Source organism: Corticium candelabrum, chromosome 13 (genome assembly GCF_963422355.1).
Source record: "Corticium candelabrum chromosome 13, ooCorCand1.1, whole genome shotgun sequence".
NCBI lineage: Eukaryota > Metazoa > Porifera > Homoscleromorpha > Homosclerophorida > Plakinidae > Corticium > Corticium candelabrum.
Window position 1 is genome coordinate 5,346,406 of NC_085097.1, and position 20,000 is coordinate 5,366,405.

General features: G+C 43.1%; 3 protein-coding genes across 4 annotated transcripts in view; 1 reads left to right on the top strand and 2 right to left on the bottom strand.

Annotated features, from left to right (window-relative positions):
* The window catches only part of LOC134188567 (uncharacterized), a 13,047-nt gene extending 9,979 nt beyond the window's left edge, over positions 1–3,068 (bottom strand). Inside the window, exons 1-2 of the mRNA XM_062656733.1 lie at positions 3,008–3,068; positions 1–2,913 (exon numbers count right to left, since the gene is read on the bottom strand). The exon at positions 1–2,913 is cut by the window's left edge and continues 1,041 nt beyond it. Coding sequence (XP_062512717.1) covers positions 1–2,913; positions 3,008–3,068 — 2,974 coding nt within the window. The remainder of the gene's footprint in view (positions 2,914–3,007) is intronic.
* A 56-nt stretch (positions 3,069–3,124) lies between these two features.
* LOC134188687 (E3 ubiquitin-protein ligase SIAH1-like) lies at positions 3,125–4,194 on the bottom strand. Its single transcript, XM_062656856.1, has one exon. The coding sequence runs from the start codon at positions 4,152–4,154 to the stop codon at positions 3,282–3,284; it is 873 nt and encodes a 290-aa protein (XP_062512840.1). The 5' UTR covers positions 4,155–4,194; the 3' UTR covers positions 3,125–3,281.
* A 2,846-nt stretch (positions 4,195–7,040) lies between these two features.
* The window catches only part of LOC134188686 (VWFA and cache domain-containing protein 1-like), a 23,367-nt gene continuing 10,407 nt past the window's right edge, over positions 7,041–20,000 (top strand). Inside the window, exons 1-10 of one of the 2 annotated variants that reach the window (XM_062656853.1) lie at positions 7,041–7,173; positions 7,228–7,290; positions 10,922–11,095; positions 12,019–12,227; positions 15,821–15,980; positions 16,576–16,702; positions 17,127–17,210; positions 17,282–17,407; positions 17,995–18,086; positions 19,813–19,948. In XM_062656853.1, the coding sequence (XP_062512837.1) occupies positions 11,057–11,095; positions 12,019–12,227; positions 15,821–15,980; positions 16,576–16,702; positions 17,127–17,210; positions 17,282–17,407; positions 17,995–18,086; positions 19,813–19,948 (973 nt within the window). In that variant the 5' untranslated portion in view covers positions 7,041–7,173; positions 7,228–7,290; positions 10,922–11,056. The remainder of the gene's footprint in view (positions 7,174–7,227; positions 7,291–10,921; positions 11,096–12,018; positions 12,228–15,820; positions 15,981–16,575; positions 16,703–17,126; positions 17,211–17,281; positions 17,408–17,994; positions 18,087–19,812; positions 19,949–20,000) is intronic. The other variant, XM_062656855.1, reaches the window with a different exon arrangement.

Consider the following 20,000-nt stretch of genomic DNA (forward strand, 5'->3'; position numbering starts at 1 on the left):
CCCTTCGGCTGTGTAGGCCGTTCGACGTGTCTGTCTTGCCGTTGACAGCAATGACGCCTCTGAAGTAACTACCCGTCGCATAGTCGAGTCGAATGTTTGCAGACACGAAGTAGATTCCGTCGGTTGGAGCGTAGAATCGACCCTTAGTCGTAAAGGAGTCGCTGATTCCCGTCTGGTAGAGTCCCGTTTTCGTGCTCAATTTCAAAGATTTCACTTCGACCCACGAAGACTGTCTGTAGTATATGGAAGTCGAGACAAACCCTATTGCTCCTGGCGTCTCAGGTACTGTAGACAGAGCAGTGACGGAGAAACCCGAGTTACCAGCAATCTTCCAGTTGTTGTCGTCCTTAGAGTCGATGTGCGTCGAAACGTATTGACCAGCTTGGAGCTTCACAATCCCCGACGCTCTCAATGAGAGATACTTGCTCGACGGTGAACTCTTGGTTGCATAAGGACCATCACCTGCTGTGTCACTGTCGACGGCTATGCGCATCGAGAACCTACTGCTTGTTGCTCCAAGCACATTGACTTGTGCTGAGACATAGTAGAGACCTTGTTTTGGAGCTGTGTATCGGCCAGTGGAGGGAACAAAGTCGGTGCTGCTGGATGAAAACTGTAAATCCCTTGCTGTTGTGTATCCTGACATTTCTTTCCAGCCGGATGTTGTGACTACAATGTCAGTGCTTGTAGCAGCCAGCACACTGCGAACAATACTACTCGGACCGACATACACAACACTGAGCGAAGTTCCACTGCTTAGCTTCCAGTTCGTGTCGCTCTGCGAGTAAATCCAGAAAGATAGTTGCTCGCCTGCCTTCAGAACAACAGACCCTCCTACGTTACACGTAAAACGACTATCCTTCGGCTCACCGACAGTCGATTGCAAACCGGTCGTCGCTGAAGTGGTGATCGCATTCCGGACAATAGCACAACGGTAGAAATCTCCACTTCCTAGGTAAATCTCGGCGTTACCAAACACTAGATACACTCCAGATATGGGGGCAGTAAAGCGGCCACTACTGACGTCCAGACTGAATCCACCAGACTGAAAGAAACCGGTCGAACCAGCAACACTATAACCTTTTACTTCTTGCCATCCTGACGAGGCAAACGATTTTAGCTTGGCTAGATTGACGGCAAAGGCGGGAACGGAGAGCGAGCCGCACACAAAGCTAACCGTAAAATCACTCGTGGACTCGACCGACCACTTGCTCGAAGACCCGGATAAAACCTGGAGGGAGACATTCTGCTCGTTGTCGAGCTGCAGCAAGCCTGCCACTGAGAGAGTGTATGTCTTTTGTGTGGGCTTCTCTCTGACAGCAGTCAGTCCGTTCGACGAGGTCGCCACACCGTTGACGGCAACCGACAGGCGGGTCATCGAGCCTGTGTCTCCGGTTATGTGCACGTTTGCAGACACGAAGTAGATTCCGGCGAGAGCAAGTGTGTACCTACCCGTTGCGCCGTTGAAACTACCACCGACCACAAAGAGTCCCTTCTTGTTACCCTTGGATGCCCAACCTTTGAGTTCCGTCCACGTGTTGCTCGTCGAGCTAACCGTCTTGCTCAAACGCGTGCGAACACCCGACCACGACGAGTGCGAGTAAAGATAGTGAACGGAGAGGCCCGATTCTTGTTGCACTACAAAGTTTTTATCGGTTTTTGTCGAGATTCGAGGCGTTACGACTTGGTTTGTCTTGAGCCAAACGATTCCCGATGCAGTCAGTGTGAAGTAATTGCTGGGTGGGCTCTCCCAGACTTGCTGTACGCCTGTTAGTTCTTTCTTACCGTCGACAGCGACGTAGGCTTTTGCCATTCCTCCTACGCTGTCTAAGCGAACTTGCGCGCTTATAAAGTATGCTCCATCGCGAGGCGCCGTAAAACGGCCAGTGCTAGCAACGAAATCGTCGTTCGTAAACAAGCCTTTAGTGCCAGTCGTCGACCATCCGGGAACATTCGAGCTACCGGCTTTCGTCACTGAGACATCCTTGCCGAGACTGGAATGAACACCGGTCGATAACTGAGATAAATCACTGAGAAAGACGACTGAAAAGTCGGTATCCGCTCTTGTGTACCAGTACGTGTCGCGGGAGGAAAACACCCAAAGGGACAAATAGTCGCCAGAAGAGAGACTGACGACGCCCGCGACGTTCATAGTGTAGTACGTGTACGTCGGATTCCCGCGCATCGCATGGAGTCCATTGCGCAGCGTCGTGTTGCCATTAACGGCGACAAGAAGGCGAAAGTAGTCGCCGCTCGCCGAGTCGAGACGCACATTGGCGGCAACAAAATAAGCGCCCGAACACGGAGCCGTGAAACGACCCGTCGACGTCGAGAAAGCGTCTCTTTCTGTAAACAAACCTGCCGTCCTCGCTATGTAGTATCCGCTCAATTCATTCCATCCGGTCGATCTGTAGTATCGGGTGCCGGACAGGCGGGCACGAAATCCGGGCCCCGATTCTTTCTCGCCGATAAAACGAGCGGAAAATGATGATTCGTTGAGAACCGTGTAGCTCGAGTCGGACGACGAGTAGAGGTAGACGGATATGCGGTCGCCCGTTGAGATTTCGATTGCACCGTTAACGGTCATCGTGAACTTCGAGGCAGACGGTCTGCCTTCTATAGAACTCATGCCGTTATACGTGCTGAGCACGTTGTTGACGGACAACAGCAGGTTCATATAGGAAGGCGATGCATTGTCCAATAGCACACTGACACTCACCATGTAGATGCCAGACTTGGGTGGTGAGTACCTACCGTTTGAAGGGTTCAGTCCTGTTCCAGACATGTAGAGGCCGGTTGATGAGACGTTTGTCAACCAGCCGGTCAACTCTGTCCATCCTGCTCGCTTTACCAAAATGTCTTTACTCAGTAGAGCACTAAATCCTGGATCGTTGTCGACAAGAGAAACACCACCTGAAGGTCACGACATCATGCACATGGTTAGCCACGTGGTGCAACTAGGCGGAGCCAATAAATGGATTAGAAATTGTCACGCTTGTCTACTGACCTGATAATGTGGTGAGACAATGAAGGAGAGCTAAGCAAACGATGGTACCAGAAGGCGACATCGTGGCTTACGTGGGGGGACCCATCACGTGGGGATCATCACGTGGGAAATGGTGACGAGAGTCTGAAGCATATCTCACTGTTGACTGCAACTATATACTGCTCTATTACACAAATACTATATTTCAGAAACCGTAAGTCCTACACGCAACTGCATCGTTGCCATTTCCTCGTTCAAATTATTGATTCCAAATATAGCGCACTATGTTATCCGCCTACTTTCTATAAATGGTCACGTTAATTCCCAGATTACCATTCTCTGCAAAGTGCCTTGCAGTGCCGCCATCGAAAGAGAGGCAATCTGATTCCTGAACAGCAGAGGCGACCCCATCGTGTACCGATCGGGGTACGGCCTCCCACACGAGTCGTTTGCCTCTACCGTTTAATTCCAGTTTGTAAGTGAAGTTTTCAGCCACTTGCTTCGACCCGATGATCTGAACAACGGCGTAGAATTGTTGTGATATGTCGCTTCGTTCTTGTTTCTCTAAGACGAGCATGAAATGGTGACCGTAACACGACTGCATCATCACCCAATCCACTGACCCAGCCAGAGTAATGTCGGTCGCTAGAAACACAATGTCCTCCCCAACGAGAGTCGTAATCGACTTGTGTGTCTCCTCGATGTGTCTCAACACATCCTCCAGTGCTCCCTGCCATTTACACGACGCTCCAGGACAAGGACAGACGTAGGGTCTGTACTCACAAATCTCCTCGTGTCCTCGCTTTTCCGTGTGATGTAGCAGCTGTGGACAGCCGGCCATGCGGTACCTACACGGAAAGGTGACCGTCTCGGCGACTTTCTCCATTGCCAGATTGCGGACGACGGGAAGAGGTCCGCGACAAGACGGACAACATGCCAACTTCGGTCTGCACTGAGAACACACCAAATGACCGCTGTTACACTGTAGTATCGGTGGAAGAACGTAGTCGAAACAGACTGGACACTCGAAGAGCGACGCCAAGTCGTGTTTGGCCGCAGGGATGGCGACCAGGGCCGCACCGTCGTCCCCATCGTGGGCCCCCATCATGCGCTCATCCTTGATAGGCATTGCTGCCACAAAGGCGCCACGTCGGTTGGGTTTCGCCATTCATTCGACGCTCATGAGGAAAAAAGCAGACACTGCGTGTTTACGTGCGCATGTGCAGTAGTGACGTCTGCATAATGTTTTTGTTTCTTGGTTTTGTTGACGAATTTTTGTTGGGTACGTATCTAGAGTACGATTAGCTTTGAGAAATGATTTTTAGTAGTAAATTACGTGTTAGGGTGTAATCGCTCGTGGATTGAGTGATTGGAAAGGGAACGCGAGGTTTTAATATACGGGCTATATTGCATGTCCCGGATATAGACAACTGCAATCGTTGCTATGCACGTTCAGTTCGTGCCATCTAGCATCAGTCTGGCTGCCGAAGGAATGATCGTAAACGTTTCCAATTCATTCCAATTCGTTGGCGCTTTTCTCGCTTCTGCTTTGCACGCTCGCTTGCAAATGCAGGCGCAAAGAATTTTAGTAACTGTTGAAATCTTTGATTGATTTATGATTGCTGTCCAGAGTGCCATAATCATTGGAATAGCAAGACGTCCACTATGTTAAACATCCGGGACATTTATTTGGTCACGTGTTACCTTGCGTAACGTGGGTGTCACGTGACACAAACTGCACGTAAATTTGACAAACAAACCGCTCAAATAACACGCTTAAATAATAGCGGTAAATTAGTAACAAAGCGGTAAAGATCTACAGAATTTTTAGAAACACCTGCACTTGCTCTAGGCGCTATGCCGATCAGCTTTATTTGTAGCACAAATTACTCAACTGAACACAATGCATATCTAGACAAAAGTGATAATTGAACTGTATAGCAGACCGATCAGATAAACGTTAATTAAACTAATGTAGTTAGCTAATTAGTATAGCTGCCGGACGGCCGGAACAGCATGGAATGAGTTTTTGTTCAAGTGATCCATTTTTCTTGTCTTCGTCAGTCGTGTAGACATGCATGTACATCTATACCTAGCGCAAATTCTAGCCAACACTTCTCTAGACACATAACTTTAGAGATCTAACCTAGAAATTAATTACAAGACTCTAGGTGTTACAGCAACACCACAGCACCGCCTAATGAATTAATTAAACTAAATTAGCAGAGTGCAGGCCCGGATCCAGATGAGGGTTCAGGGGTTGCAACCCCCTCTTTTCCAATATGCGTGGTTCAATAATTTCGTATAATTTTATTAGAAAAGAGAAAATTAGAAATGCTATAATAACTGCTACCAGGTCAACCCCTTCTTTAAAAAATTCCTGGATCCGGGCCTGCCAGAGTGTTATCAATTACCGCAAGGCGCCGTTCACGTGATCCGGATGTTAATGAAATTTTTAATTTTCAATTGTAAACAAAAATGATTCCTGACGATGTGTATTCAATATTTAATTCTTGATTTTTATTTAATTAAGAAATTGATTTAGCAGTTATTGCAGACCATTTTATTAATTAAAATCTAATTTCCAAAACAAAATTGAAAATTAAGTGGACGTTTCACACACTCAGTTAGCTAGATGCAAGCTAAACGTGGAAGCAAATCTCTCAAGTCGCGCAATACAACACAAACTTGAAAGCGAGCAATCTACCAAACAACCTATTGGAAGAATGAATGAATGAATGCTAAGGAGAAAGAGAAGAACACAAAATACCTGACAAAGGCGTCTAGCCTTGGACACCTTTTCCGACCTATTGCTATCGAGGTCTACAGAAGATGGAGGGAAGGAGCTGAAGAGACACTAGAAGAAGCTTCATTGCTGGCACCATCTATCTCAAACGTTCTTTCAGCCACTTTAATTAAGAGGGATTGGTTCATCCGGTTAGCTGTCTTTCTCTAGAAAGAAAACGCAGAGATGATACACAACAAGATCCTCAGCATTATGGGGAAAACATCAATTAGCCAGGAAACTGTTAGCCTGCCAGCTGGACGGTTTTTTGTAGCCTCGTACCAGACCCTCTCGCGCGTCGTGCCCGGTTCCCGTATAACACGAAAACGCTCTCCAGCGTTTTCGTGTTATACGGGAACCGGGCACGACGCGCGAGAGGGTCTGGTACGAGGCTAGTTTTTTGGTTTTAGCTAAATCGTAGTAGGGGTTCTTGGCCCTGGTTAGTTTATTTTAGACATCTAGCTGTTGTGATGGCAATATCTCTCAAATATATGAATGAATGAATGAACGAATGAACGAATGAACGAATGAATGAATGAATGAACGAATGAACGAATGAACGAATGAACGAATGAATGAATGAATGAACGAATGAACGAATGAACGAATGAACGAATGAACGAATGAATGAATGAATGAACGAATGAACGAATGAACGAATGAACGAATGAACGAATGAATGAATGAATGAACGAATGAACGAATGAACGAATGAACGAATGAACGAATGAATGAATGAATGAACGAATGAACGAATGAACGAACGAACGAACGAACGAACGAATGAATGAATGAATGAATGAATTCTGTCGCACCTAAAAAGGTACAGTTCCCTCTTGGGGCAAACATCTAGAAACAATTAGGACCTAAGACGTACAGCTAGCAGACTACAAAATACGCTAGCTACAACAGACAGCACAGATCAGTTTACATGGTTCATTATGTGTTCGGTAGATGATACGCAATGTGACACTCAAAAATGAGACGCTAAGCACATTTTTAGTTCCACCGCAGCCCTAGATAGTAGTACAGTAGTAGTCGTTGATTTACCGGTTGCACAATACCCGGATTGCAACACATCTGCATATTCTATTACGCGGATCAGACCGGTCGGGAAGGCGGCGTTCTGTGACTCAGCAAGGTACAATAGTGCAGTCGTTTTCCGGTTAGCACCGGATCTGACCGCACCATTTCATTCATAAATTCAACTTCTGGCGCAACATTCTGAGTTTCTCTCAGTACAGCATATGCGCGCGTACAGATGTCTTCTTCTCTTTTCGTAGCGTCTCTACTTCTTTTCACGTCGAGCCGGTCGGTACAGACGGCGGTGAGCTCATCGCACGAGATTGGCCTACTGCTGGAGAGTCTGGCGTCGGATGGCTTGGCGCTTCGAAGACTTCAGGTGCTGGTGGCGTTTGTCTGACGAGTGTACGAGAGTTGGGAATTTTTGTTGTAGGGAGGATTTGATAGTTTAACGTATGATACGAGAGCAATCGACGGGCGAGTTACATTGAATGAGGTATATGTGTACTAGTTTATGATACATGAATGGTAGATACAGTGTAGTAGTAGTTAGGTAGGTAGATACAGTGTAGGTACTACATAGATAGGTGCAGTAAAGTAGTACAATAGATATATGTAGATAAATAGATACAGTGTAGATAGATAGACAGATGCACTGTGCAGTACATACTGTAGATAGGTACAGTGTAGATACACAAAGTAGTACAGTAGATGTACGGTACATCGATAGATAGACACAGTGTAGGCATGACGATCACATCGTATAGATACAATGTAGATACAAAGTAGTACAGATGTACATACATAGATAGATACTAGCCTCGTCCCCAGACTCACGTGAGTCTGGCTGTGTCCGGTTCCCGTATGACATTTTCAGCCTCCCGTGAGTCTGGACTCACCGCACCTACTTTCACACACTTACTTCACTAAGTGTCACCCCACGTCATAGTCTTGGCACCCCACGTGACTAAAAAGTACTTACGTCACAAACTCAATTAGCTTATATCTATCTAATGTGTGACCCAGCAGATTCTGTATCACGCCCAAGCTTCCGAACAGCGCATGGTGACTCTCCACGGTGAGTGATGCACCACGTTCACGCTATCCAAATCTCAAGACGACTTCAGCATGTGGAAGGTGAGTGTATTCCTAGCTAAGTTATTGTCCTACTCGCGTAGACTGGCGAGCCTGCCAAGTCTAGTTACAGCGATCTGGACTCCACGTGTAGTTCACTCGTTGTTTCGTCGCACATCCGCTATCTGCACGGCCCTTGCTAGTGCACAGACTCTAATGGCCAGTAGGGCGCGCAATGGCAACAAGAGACACATGAGACACATTGACGTGGAATTACAGTCCGCTCTCCGTGTTTTCAATTATGATGACTTTCGGGAGAGTAAACTTGAAGTCTCCAGGGCCATTCTAGGGGAAAAGACATCTTTGCCCTCACAAACAACGAGTGACTACACGTGGAGTCCAGATCGCTGTAACTAGACTTGGCAGGCTCGCCAGTCTACGCGAGTAGGACAATAACTTAGCTAGGAATACACTCACCTTCCACATGCTGAAGTCGTCTTGAGATTTGGATAGCGTGAACGTGGTGCATCACTCACCGTGGAGAGTCACCATGCGCTGTTCGGAAGCTTGGGCGTGATACAGAATCTGCTGGGTCACACATTAGATAGATATTAGCTAATTGAGTTTGTGACGTAAGTACTTTTTAGTCACGTGGGGTGCCAAGACCATGACGTGGGGTGACACTTAGTGAAGTAAGTGTGTGAAAGTAGGTGCGGTGAGTCCAGACTCACGGGAGGCTGAAAATGTCATACGGGAACCGGACACAGCCAGACTCACGTGAGTCTGGGGACGAGGCTAGATAGATACAGTGTAGACATGACAATCATATCGTATAGATACAGTGTAGACGATAGATATTTAAAAATTGAATTCCCTAGTACAACATGATGTCAGCTGCAACTTCAAAACTCTAAGTGAACAACAGCTTTACATAATTAATGTGGGCACCCTCGACACCCTGAGTTCATCACTAAAAACAGAACTGCATTGGACAGTGTTCTAGATCAGTAGATACCATCCAAATACATACATAGATCCGATCATATTGCCATTCAATTACCAGGCACACTTAGTCTGGTAAAGCCATATGTTGCCTTTGCTGTTTTTTGTGCAACTTCAGTCCTTGTGTATTGTGTGGACATTCACTAATATCTCCCATTCTCATGCCTCTCCCCTCCAGATGTTTCTGGTCTTGTGCAACAACGAAAAAATTTGCTGAAGTTTGTGTTAAGCACCGAACTTCCTGAAGTTTGAGTTCAGGGGCAACTAATTGACCGACCAGGAAGAGGATGCTTGGGAAAAAGAAATGCTATTATAGATTTTTTCATGACTGGTTGTTGACGTTAGCTACAATACAATTTCTCTCTTGTTGCATTGGTTTTCACTCGATGAACAACCGTGCAGCTAGTGTCTGTCTTTCTGTCTGTCTGTCTGTCTGTAGGTTGAGGAAGCAACTGTCTGTAGTTGTACAGTCTTGCAACTCTCGGGTGATTTTTAAGAAGTTGTCTAAGTGGAACTTTGATGACCTTGCATAAGATAGAGACATTCAACGTTTTGTCCATTGACTGTTATTGTTTTGCATAAAGTTAGCGATTGTTATCGGTAGAGTAAGCGTTCAAGTAAAACAATCTGTCTGTCTGTCGGTCTGTCTGTCTTTCTGTTTGTCTTTCTGTTTGTCTGTCTGTTTGTCTGTCTATGTCTGTCTGTCTGTCTATCTGTCTGTCTGTCTCATAGTCTGTCTGTCTAGCTGTCTGTCTGTCTAGCTGTCTGTCTGCAGTGTTTCCCCCAGGATCTTTTGACAGTGTGGCCCACTCTGCCAATTACGTTTTTTCGTTTGGAATAGGTTGATTAGTTCATCCAAAAACCAAGGTGTGGCAATGCTCAGAGTAAGATGGGTACTCTTAATTAGCAAACAATTTTTCACACTCGTGCATGCAACCACCTAACAGGCTTTCATACCTCGTCTTCACCTGCAAGTACTGTACACACATGTCTCAGTTAAAGTGTATGTGAATTACATTGGTGTTGCAGAGAGCTAGTCAGTCTTTCTTAGCCAGGCAAGGTTGTCGAAGGTAAAACATCTAGTTGCAACAGTGGGCATGGCATTATGTAAACGCCTACTTAACAGAGTATCACGCTCTTTCTTTTATGATTTCTGGGGAGAACACTGGTCTGTTCGTCTGTCTGTTTGTCAATACGTAATTTTCAAACATTGAACTATTATACACCATCTAAGCAGAGCAACTGAATACTACCCAGGCTAATAGGTCTAGCTGTTTGTCTGTCTGTCTGTCTGCCTGTCTGTCTGTCTGTCTGTCTGCCTGCCTGTTTGTCTGTCTGTTTGTCTGTTTGTTTGTTTGTCTGTCTGTCTGTCTGTTTGTCTTGCTGTCTGTCTGTCTGTCTTGCTGTCTGTTTGTCTGTTGTCTGTCTGTCTGTTTGTCTGTCTACTTCTGTCTGTCTATCTGTTTGTCTGTCTGTGTGTCTGTCTGTCCGTACATGTATTGACTAAATCAACTGTATTACAGGCTATTTGTAATCGCCCCAAAAGGGCAGCACAGTACAATGTAAAGTTACTTAACTAGCAACGAATAATGGTCACAATGAACGTCTTTTGTTTGTCTGTTTGTCTATGTCTTTCTGTCTGTCTGTCTGTCTGTCTGTCTGTCTGTCTGTCTGTCTGTCTGTCTGTGTTGGTGTTTGGGTGAAATCACAAAACAGCATGCAAGGGTTTGGTAGCTTTACATCGTGTCTGGCTGTTGTACGAGCAGGAATGGTCACACCAGTTTCATTATTTCTACTAATCATTTAGTATTCTCTATCCAACTGGTACATCTAATTTCTTTCCTAATGTACGGTTATCATGTGGGTTGTTTGTTCCCATTTGTAGATGGTGCTTCTAGTTTCCTAACTGATAAATTTGTACATCATGTGTATGCATATACTGGACGTTGTCTATAGGTATTTGTATCGTATCTTGGATATAGCAAGACGAATGAATTATACGAATCATACAAAACTATTTGTTATAATTTTGTCCTTTTTTGTGTGTGTAGTTGGAGACTGTGTTGTCTCTCAAGTTTCAGACCATCAAATCAGTTGCGTTGGCACTGAAATCATCCATAGAGGCAGAATTGGCAACTTCTGGTGGTGGACATGGTGGTGGACTACAAGAATGTTGCAAGAAGAGTATGAGCAGTCTCAAGTATGATTCACGCTTTGGTAGTAAGGTGAGTCCTTCATCACCTCTCACAATTATTTAATTATCAGTAGTTATTATTATTGATTATTACTAGTAATTGAAGCTGTGTTTACACAGCTGTGAGCCTTCAAAGTCCTGAACACCGGGCCATGTACGGTAGGAGGAGTATTTGTCGCAAAAAATTACAAATATACGCGCTATTTTCTTTCTAGACGTGCTACTTGTAAAATGTATTTAAAATCCTACATAGCGACTGTCGTTTAGTGTGACCGCAAAGTCCGTAGTAGTCGCAAGTAGAGTTACCGTATACGGGACATAAAATCTCTACTGGTTACGTAATGTTAGATTCCCGTATAGATATTGTAAAACCAAGAAAGCAATCGATTTTGGGTCAGCAGTTGCAGACAGGTGAGTTCTGTTGTTTACGTTCGACAGGTCCTAGCAATCACAAACATGAATTACACTGTTCTGGTGAGAAAACTCTCTCAAGGAAGTTTCGCGCGTACGATTGGCTGTTCGTCTATTGTCTTTGGTTGCCACGTACGACATAAAGGAATTAATGCTTCGTGATTGGGCCACACTAAGGAGGCATGGCACATTCCTGTAGCGTGACAGACATAACCAGCCAGCCAGCCAGACACATAGTCCCCAGACCAGAAGTCGGTTTAGCCCTATACGTTTAGAGTTCACTACTCACCAAGTCTCGTGACTTTTACAAAGTCCCTTTTCTTATAGGCTCATAGCTGAAATTAGTTATTAGTTATTTATTATTAGTTATTATTATTACTTACTAGTTATTGATTATTTTTATTATATATATATATTATTTAATCATTTATTGATTTTTTAAATTTTTTATTACCCACCTAATGTATTAATTATCAATAATTATTATTTGGGAAAGGTGGAGTGTGGCATATGTGGCTAATTTGATTGTAACATTTTGTTTAGATTGATATCAATAATCAGTGTGAACGTCTGTCCGGCTCTGCTGATCCATCATATTACAATATCGGGCCTGCAATACGTGACATACTGAAGAAAAACCTCGAAAATTATCCGACTCTCAAATGGCAGTACTTCGGCTCCGAACAAGGCCTCATCACGTTGTATCCGTCTTTCCACACGTCAGACTGCAGCACGTACGATCCAAGGTTTAGGTCAGTAAACATGTTGAGTGATATCATACACCACAGTCACACTCTGATCGTTGCACCGTTTGTATGTGTGAAAATTGCTTTAACTTTACAAGCAATGTGTACGTAAATAATTAATTTAATAACATAATTAATTGATTAAATTAATTAATTGCATTTGATTTTTAATGTTCCTTGGTGTGGTTATCTTATCGACCATTCAGACTAGCGTTTATCATTGTGCTGTCACTCAGTTTACCACTTAGTGTGAATGCAGGCTGAACCGAATTGAATCAAACTGTGCTCAGGGGTGTCCAAAGCCTAGTTCATAATATAGACACTGACATCGATGTTGACGCTGACACTGATGCTGGAATAGAAATGAATCCTATTCCAGCATCAGCGTCAACATCAAAGGATGCCGCCTGCATCAAGGTGATGTCTTTGATGTTGACGCTCAGCTGAGCATCAGCGTCAGTATTGTGAACCAGCCTTACGTTGCCGCCGTGTCTCCAAAACTGGCGACAGACGTATAGAACAGACTAAAGTCCGTCCCAGCTAACTTCAACCCCGGAAGCATCCTGTGGGAGGGCATTTTGTAACTAGACTAGGACATAGTACACTGAGAGCGTTATCAACAAACAGTTTAACGTGTCATATACATGACTGCATTCTAGAGACTACATGGTAATAGAAACCACCACCAGCATTGACTACATGACACACTGATGGTCGAACGTCATAGAATTGGGGAGTTTTTACTCTGTAAGAGAAGGTGTGTCAATAACATTACCAGCCACGTTTACAGTTGTTACCTCCTCAGATAGCTAAACATTTCAAGGTGTTAATATGTCTAATCATATACTGACTGTCCATTGATGCAATAATTAATATACCGGAAGTTACAAGGATATCTATCTGACAACAACAGCACTGACGAGAGCTTCAAAATGATGTTAGTACTAAGTTGCTGCGGCTTTCCTAACGGGAGATATTGCAGTTTTTCCAGGGTTGAAGTTAGGGACAGATTTTAGCTCACTTTTGGGCAACAGGTACCCATCACCAGTAAACTCCTGACTCCAGTAGTAGTCTTGGTGTGGCTAGACCTGCTGAGAACAGTCTGGCCACGTCAGCAGTTTGTGCCATAATTGTTGAGACTCTTTTGGTGGAAGCGTGTCACGCATGGCGCCAACTTTTTCTGGCACCTGTCTGTGAAACATTTCCTTGCTTTCAGAGTCGGATAGATGATTTTCTAGATTGTCTGCTATTCAAGCACAATGTCTAAAGACTGTGCAAGAGTGAGACCAATGACAAGAGTTTGCGTTATCAATATTTAGTACCACCTCCAACGTTTGCAATACATTGATCTAGACGGCAATGCGTAGAATAGTTTGGATATCAATTGCCTGAGACCCTCCCACATGTTTAGTATTCCGGCGTCCAGTTCTGTCTTGTTCTTTGCTTCTCTACTTCACGTTTCATCCAACTCCATAAATTTTCTATTGGCATCAGGTCCGGTGAGTTGACAGGCCAGCCGATAACGTGAACATTTCTGCTAGCGAGAAAATCTATTATTTGTATAGACCCGTCAGCTGGTACATTGCCCTGTCCACCATCGTGATAGAAAGCGTTTGCAGTGAAACAAACTCTCATGTAGGATGGATTGATAGAGTCGAGTTGAGGTTCTCTCTAAATCCATAAATCCATTACTCCTCTGGTGCTAATGACTCCCCACACATTTAGTTTTGCTTTTCGTAACAAGAGATGTTGGTTTACTGTCTACAAGAGCCCAAATACGACGAGCGTTACGATACAATAGACCGGTTGCACTCACATGAGCTAAACTGACCACCCCCACGCGTGGAGGTGGTCATTTGGAGGGACATTTTCAATAAGTTAGAGGCCTGTTCTTCTCGGTTATCGCGGGACAGATTGTTAGATTCCGACAGCCGACGTCGCTACAATGCTAAATTGCAGTACTCTGATGGTCGAGGCCTTTACGAAATTTCCCTCAGCGAGTTGTTCGAGGACGTCGACTTGTGGCCGCGGCGACAACCTGCAGCCATGCCAGATGCAATTTTTTCTCTGAAAGCAAATCGCTTTGAAATCTGAATGCCTTAGATTGCTGCCAGTTCCTCCTGAAGACAGTCCAACGGCTTCTTTAGCCTGTCAACATTTTCAGGCGACGAGTAAGTAGGTCTGCATGCATCCCACGCACTACATTGTCATCAGTTTCAATGTTGTCTGTAATTTCGCCTGCACACACAGTGCAATCAACGTCTTCTAATCGCAGCTGTACTCGTTCATACCTTTCTGTCGTCAATGAATGCCTTGAAGAATATCGCAGTTTTTACTAGGAACCTAATCCAGATTTGTTTCGTCTTCCATTATAGAAGGTTTTATGCTTACGAAGTGATCGGAACAGACGCGTGTGTACTTCAAACCAATCTGTTTCAGGTCTTTTCTGTTGATAGCAGTGATCCACACCCCTGTCGCCATTCCGTCAGTTTTCAAAATTCCTCGCCTTTGACCGTCACAATCGCTGGCAAACAAAAGAAACCAATATCTCTGTCACGATCGGCACGGTTGCCACAACCCACAACAGCACAGAAGTTTTCATTGCAATATTAAAGTCCCGAATGTCCTCCAGCACGTGCGCATGTGAGTAGGTTCACGCCTAGTACAACCGATCTATTGGAAGGTGCGCTGAAGATTGTGTTCTGTCAGCTGTCATGGCGATCGGTGACACAGACACCATTCAATCATCTACATCTAGCTGATGACGACGATCAAACTCAGCTGCTTACTGACTCAGGATAGATGCTTTAGTATGTATGTCATGTGTTTCTTGCTATTTGGTTCGTTCATTTGTAGTTACATTCTAAATGTACGCGCTTTTCGGCAAGAATGTACGAAACCGGAAGAGTCTCAATAATTATGGCACAAACTGTACTTTGACGCAATAGACTTTTGCTCTGATCGCATGACCTCAACAAAGCCCAGATTAGTCCATACTCACTTAGATTGACCAGTTAGCGACAATGTCCATTCTGTTGCACCAGATCTTGCCAAGTCTTAGGGGACAGTCCTCAAAACCTTTGACAGACATCCTTGGTGCTGAGCTGGGCCACATCAACGTGCCATGCCAGCATCGTTCAGTACAGTTCAGCTTGTTGTGCTTGCTAGTGTGAATGCTATGCATCCGTATGTGGGGTGTAGCACATCTTCTGTAGATCACAAGAAGGCATGCTCAAAGGAGGACACGATATGTTGGATCCGGTTGCTGGGAGAAGACGGTGTACACACCCACATTGATGCATACAAGCGAATATGGACGTTGTGTGGTGTGAAGGTGGGTGAAGGAATACAACAGATGGGATACGCATTGTCTACAAGGTCTACGTGACGTTCTATACGCAAAACTGTATGTAATGCTTTGTTCAACTGTTGTAATGCGCAAACTACACACACAAGCGGCTCTGACGATAAAATAAATAAGTAATAAATTTAATTACATAACATTTTATTTATATATTTATTATTTTATTAGAAATTTTTGTGTTTGATATTAATAATGATTATTATAATGATGCCTATTGCAATGTTTATGTGTGTAGGCCGTGGTATGTTGCTGCTGCTGTGCCTGAACCGAGAGACATTGTGATCGTTATTGACCAGAGTGGGTCTATGAGCAATAGAGTTGGAAGTAAATCGCGAATGAACTTGGCGAAGGAAGCGGCCAAGATTGTACTTGATACGTTGAATCCTCACGACAATGTAGGTTGAAGTTGTGTGTGTGTGTGTGTGTGTGTGTGTGTGTGTGTGTGTGTGTGTCTGTCTGTCTGTCTGTCTGTCTGTCTGTCTGTCTGTCTGTGTCTGTCTGTCTGTGTCTGTCTGTCTGTGTCTGTCTGTCTGTCTGTTCATCTGTTTGTCTGTATGTGTCTGTCCATCTGTGTGTGTCTGTCTGTCTGTTGTGTGTGTGTGTGTGTGTGTGTGTGTGTGTGTGTGTGTGTGTGCGTGTGCGTGTTCGTGTGTGTGTGTGTCTGTCTGTCTGTCTGTCTGTCTGTGTGTGTGTCTGTGTGTCTGTTCATCTGTGTGTGTCTGACTGTCCATCTGTTCGTGTGTGTGTGTGTGTGTGTGTGTGTGTGTGTGTGTGTGTGTGCGTGTGCGTGTGTGTGTGTGTGTGTGTCTGTCTGTCTGTCTGTCTGTGTGTCTGTGTGTCTGTTCATCTGTGTGTGTCTGACTGTCCATCTGTTCGTGTGTGTGTGTGTGTGTGTGTGTGTGTGTGTGTGTGTGTGTGTGTGTCTGTTTGTCTGTGTGTTCGTGTGCGTGTGTGTTGCAACAGCCCGATGTCATTCTTAGCATGTGTTAGGTTGGTGTTGTTGGATTCTCATCATTAGCTAATACAAGAGATGGCTGCTATGAACGTTACCTTTCAGAGGCAACAGAAGAGTCCATTCAAGATCTAAGGAATTATGTTGACCGTTTGACCCCTGGTGGTAAGACACACACACACACACACACACACACACACACACACACACACACACACACACACACACACACACACACACACACACACACACACACACACACACACACACACACACACACACACACACACACATTCGCAATACAAAATGCTCATGAAAATAAGATGCTAATTTGCAATTTGTTTGTTCGTATGTTCGTCTGTATTCTGTTTGTGATGGTTTCTCACTTTTATTCGCACACGTCATACTTTTAATTGTATTTAAACTGCTTAGTTACGTATATATTATTATATCACCTCTATTGATTTATATCAATACCCCTAAAGTTAAACTGCATATTCAATTATTTTAATCACATATAATAATTATATACATATGTGTGTGTTGACAGATTTACTCCGACAATTTTTTCTCACGTTTGTGTGTGTAGGCACGACTGACTATGTATCTGCTCTGGTATTGGCCTTTCAACTGATTGAGGGAACCGCCCACTCACAAAAGGATGGAAACAGTAGTAAACCACGACTTCATATGTAACAATCACGTGTAATAAACAATGTTTTCTCTCTGCTGTGGTGTACATAGAGAGAGTTATTCTGTTTCTAACGGACGGAGAACCTACCAATGAACATGCAGACATCATGAGGACAATCAATAATCACAACAAGCGGCTCAACTACAGTGTCATTCTTCTTACCTATGGAATGAACAGTAAGGTTTCATTGGTTTTGTTTTTCAATATTTTAAAGAAATTAGAAACTAATTTTAATTAAAAGTAAAATAATTTTGTAAAAATTAAAAATTAATTTTAATTTATTAATAAATTATTTTGCATTTTCAATTAATTAGAATTAATTTAATTAAGATTAATTTCTAATTTTTAAAATTTTTTTACATTTTTAATGTAATGAAATTTAATTTTTAATTTTTATAAATATTTTACACTTTTAATATATACAAAATTTAATTTCTAATTTTTAAAAATATTGTACATTTTTAATATATAATAAAATTTAATTTTTAATTTTCAAAATATATTACATTTTCAATATAATAAAATTTAATTTTTAATTTTTATAATATTTTACATTTTTAATATATAATAAAATTTAATTTTTAATTTTTATAATATTTTACGTTTTTAATATATAATAAAATTTAATTTCTAATTTTTAAAAATAGTTTACATTTTAATATAATAAAATTTAATTTTACGTTTTCAAGTTATTAAATCAATTTTAAAATTTTAATTTTAATTTTTTACTATTCGTTGTCCTATTCTCTTTATCTGTGTACAGTTCCTTCTCATGGTGATGCTGCAACAATCCTCGAAGATATGGCAACACAGAACTTTGCTAAACACGGAATCATAAACTCCGGATCACCAACTGTACGTGTACACACACCATTTTTGCTCACATCTGTATACCCACATGTACAGACCGTCGCAAAAGTGTAAAGCCACTCCTTGCACGTGACTATACCGGAAGTTTAAATGACCACAAAATTATTGTAAACGATTTTGGAGAAATTAATTTAAACTGTAATTTACTGCAAATTTTCTATTCTAAACTGCAGAGAACGACCCTCCCCATTGGGTTTGTTTCTTTTGACAGAATTTTGAATTTTGAAGTGCTCGCTCCTTTCATGACAACAAACACGTGATGAATAGCTCTGCAAAACATTTTTGTTATTCAATTTTGCTATTTGCCGAAAGAACCCTACACATGCTTTACCCATAATGTACTTGAAATACAAACTTCTTTCAGCTTTTCTTTAGAAAACGAAACACCACTATGATGTCATTGACAGGACTATTTGTCATTTTTGTCAATAAGAAAACCCACAAAATACCACAAAAACTTGAAACATCAACTGAATAACGTCTAGAAAACTAAATCTTGTAAAAATCTACTAACTTCTTAGACGGTACACAAAATTTCTAAAAGTGTGACTTCCGGTTTGAAATGGTTGTGGTCGGAATTTTGCAAAATGATGTTGATGGCTGGAAATCTCTGATTGTCTAGTCGTTGTTTGAGCTCACAGAGCTGCCAAATTGCAGATTCCTGTAGCTGAGTGACCAATCTTTCGTTAGATAAAATTGAGGAAAAGTCGGACAGCTGGTGTGAGTTTGGGGATGCCCCGAGATCGGCAGCTCAGTCCACGACATTGCGGTAAAATCGAAGGTTTGAAAGAATGTGGTCTGGGTGAGCGTAACATCCCAAAACCGTAGGTGTTTTACGTGGATCAGTGAAAAACTGTCTAAAAAGACTAGCGACTGGAGCAATAAGCTGTAAGAAAAGATCTTGTCTGCCGAGAAAACATGTGACAGAGATGACCGCTTTCTGGAGGTGACAGCAAAGAGAAATCGCCGTTTGACATCACACTAGATGAAACGAGAGTTTGAGGAGAGCACGGGAAAACCTGTTTCCAGATCTTTAGTTTGTCGTTGACTTGCGGAGAGAGTAATGCACGCCTGTCACCCTCGCAAGAAGCTGGTAGACGACCAAACATCGTCGTCTCCGGCCAATGGTTTCGCAACGTTGAGGTCTCTGTTTTGGATTGTCCTCCATGTTTGCCTGACACCAACCCAATTGAGAACCTAAGACGACACTTGAAGGTAGCAACAAACACTGGTCACCCTCACGAAGATTGGGCGGCAGTGCAGGCGACATAATTTGCGTGATTTCTCTAGAGGGAGTGCACGTGCTAGTAGAGTGTTCTGCGACGAGTTGAATCAATCGGGAAAGCAAAAGGAGGAAACACGAAGTATTAGAGCAAAGAGTTTACGTCAAAGAAACGTTTCATAAAAAACCGGCTTTTCAAAAGCCAAAAAACCGTCTAAAAGGTCATTCGGCTAGACTGTGTAGATGCACTCACGCAAATGCCGTTTTCATTTTCTATGCATTTTGCTTCGTAAAGCAATGACTTTTGAAGTTTTCTCAAACAAGATTTGTCACGTTCTTGCTTTGTTCTTACTCTAACATGGCCTATTTGTTAAACGCTGCCTAGAAGTTCTAATCAGTAAATCAGCCTGGAAAACTTCCGGTATAGTCACGTGCAGGGAGTGGCTCTATAATTTTTTGATGGTCTGTAGCTAATATAATGATTTACAGATCGGACGAAGTGATATTGTTTCAAGCAACGAGGACATCCGTCTAGAAATGGGTTCCTACTACTCGTTTTTCGAACCGGACATTGAGATTTTCGAGCCAACGATTACGGTGCCATACTTTGATGCGTTCGGACTTGGTTTGCTGTTTCTTGTTGATTCATAGGTCGTTGTTTGTGGTGATTTGTTTGT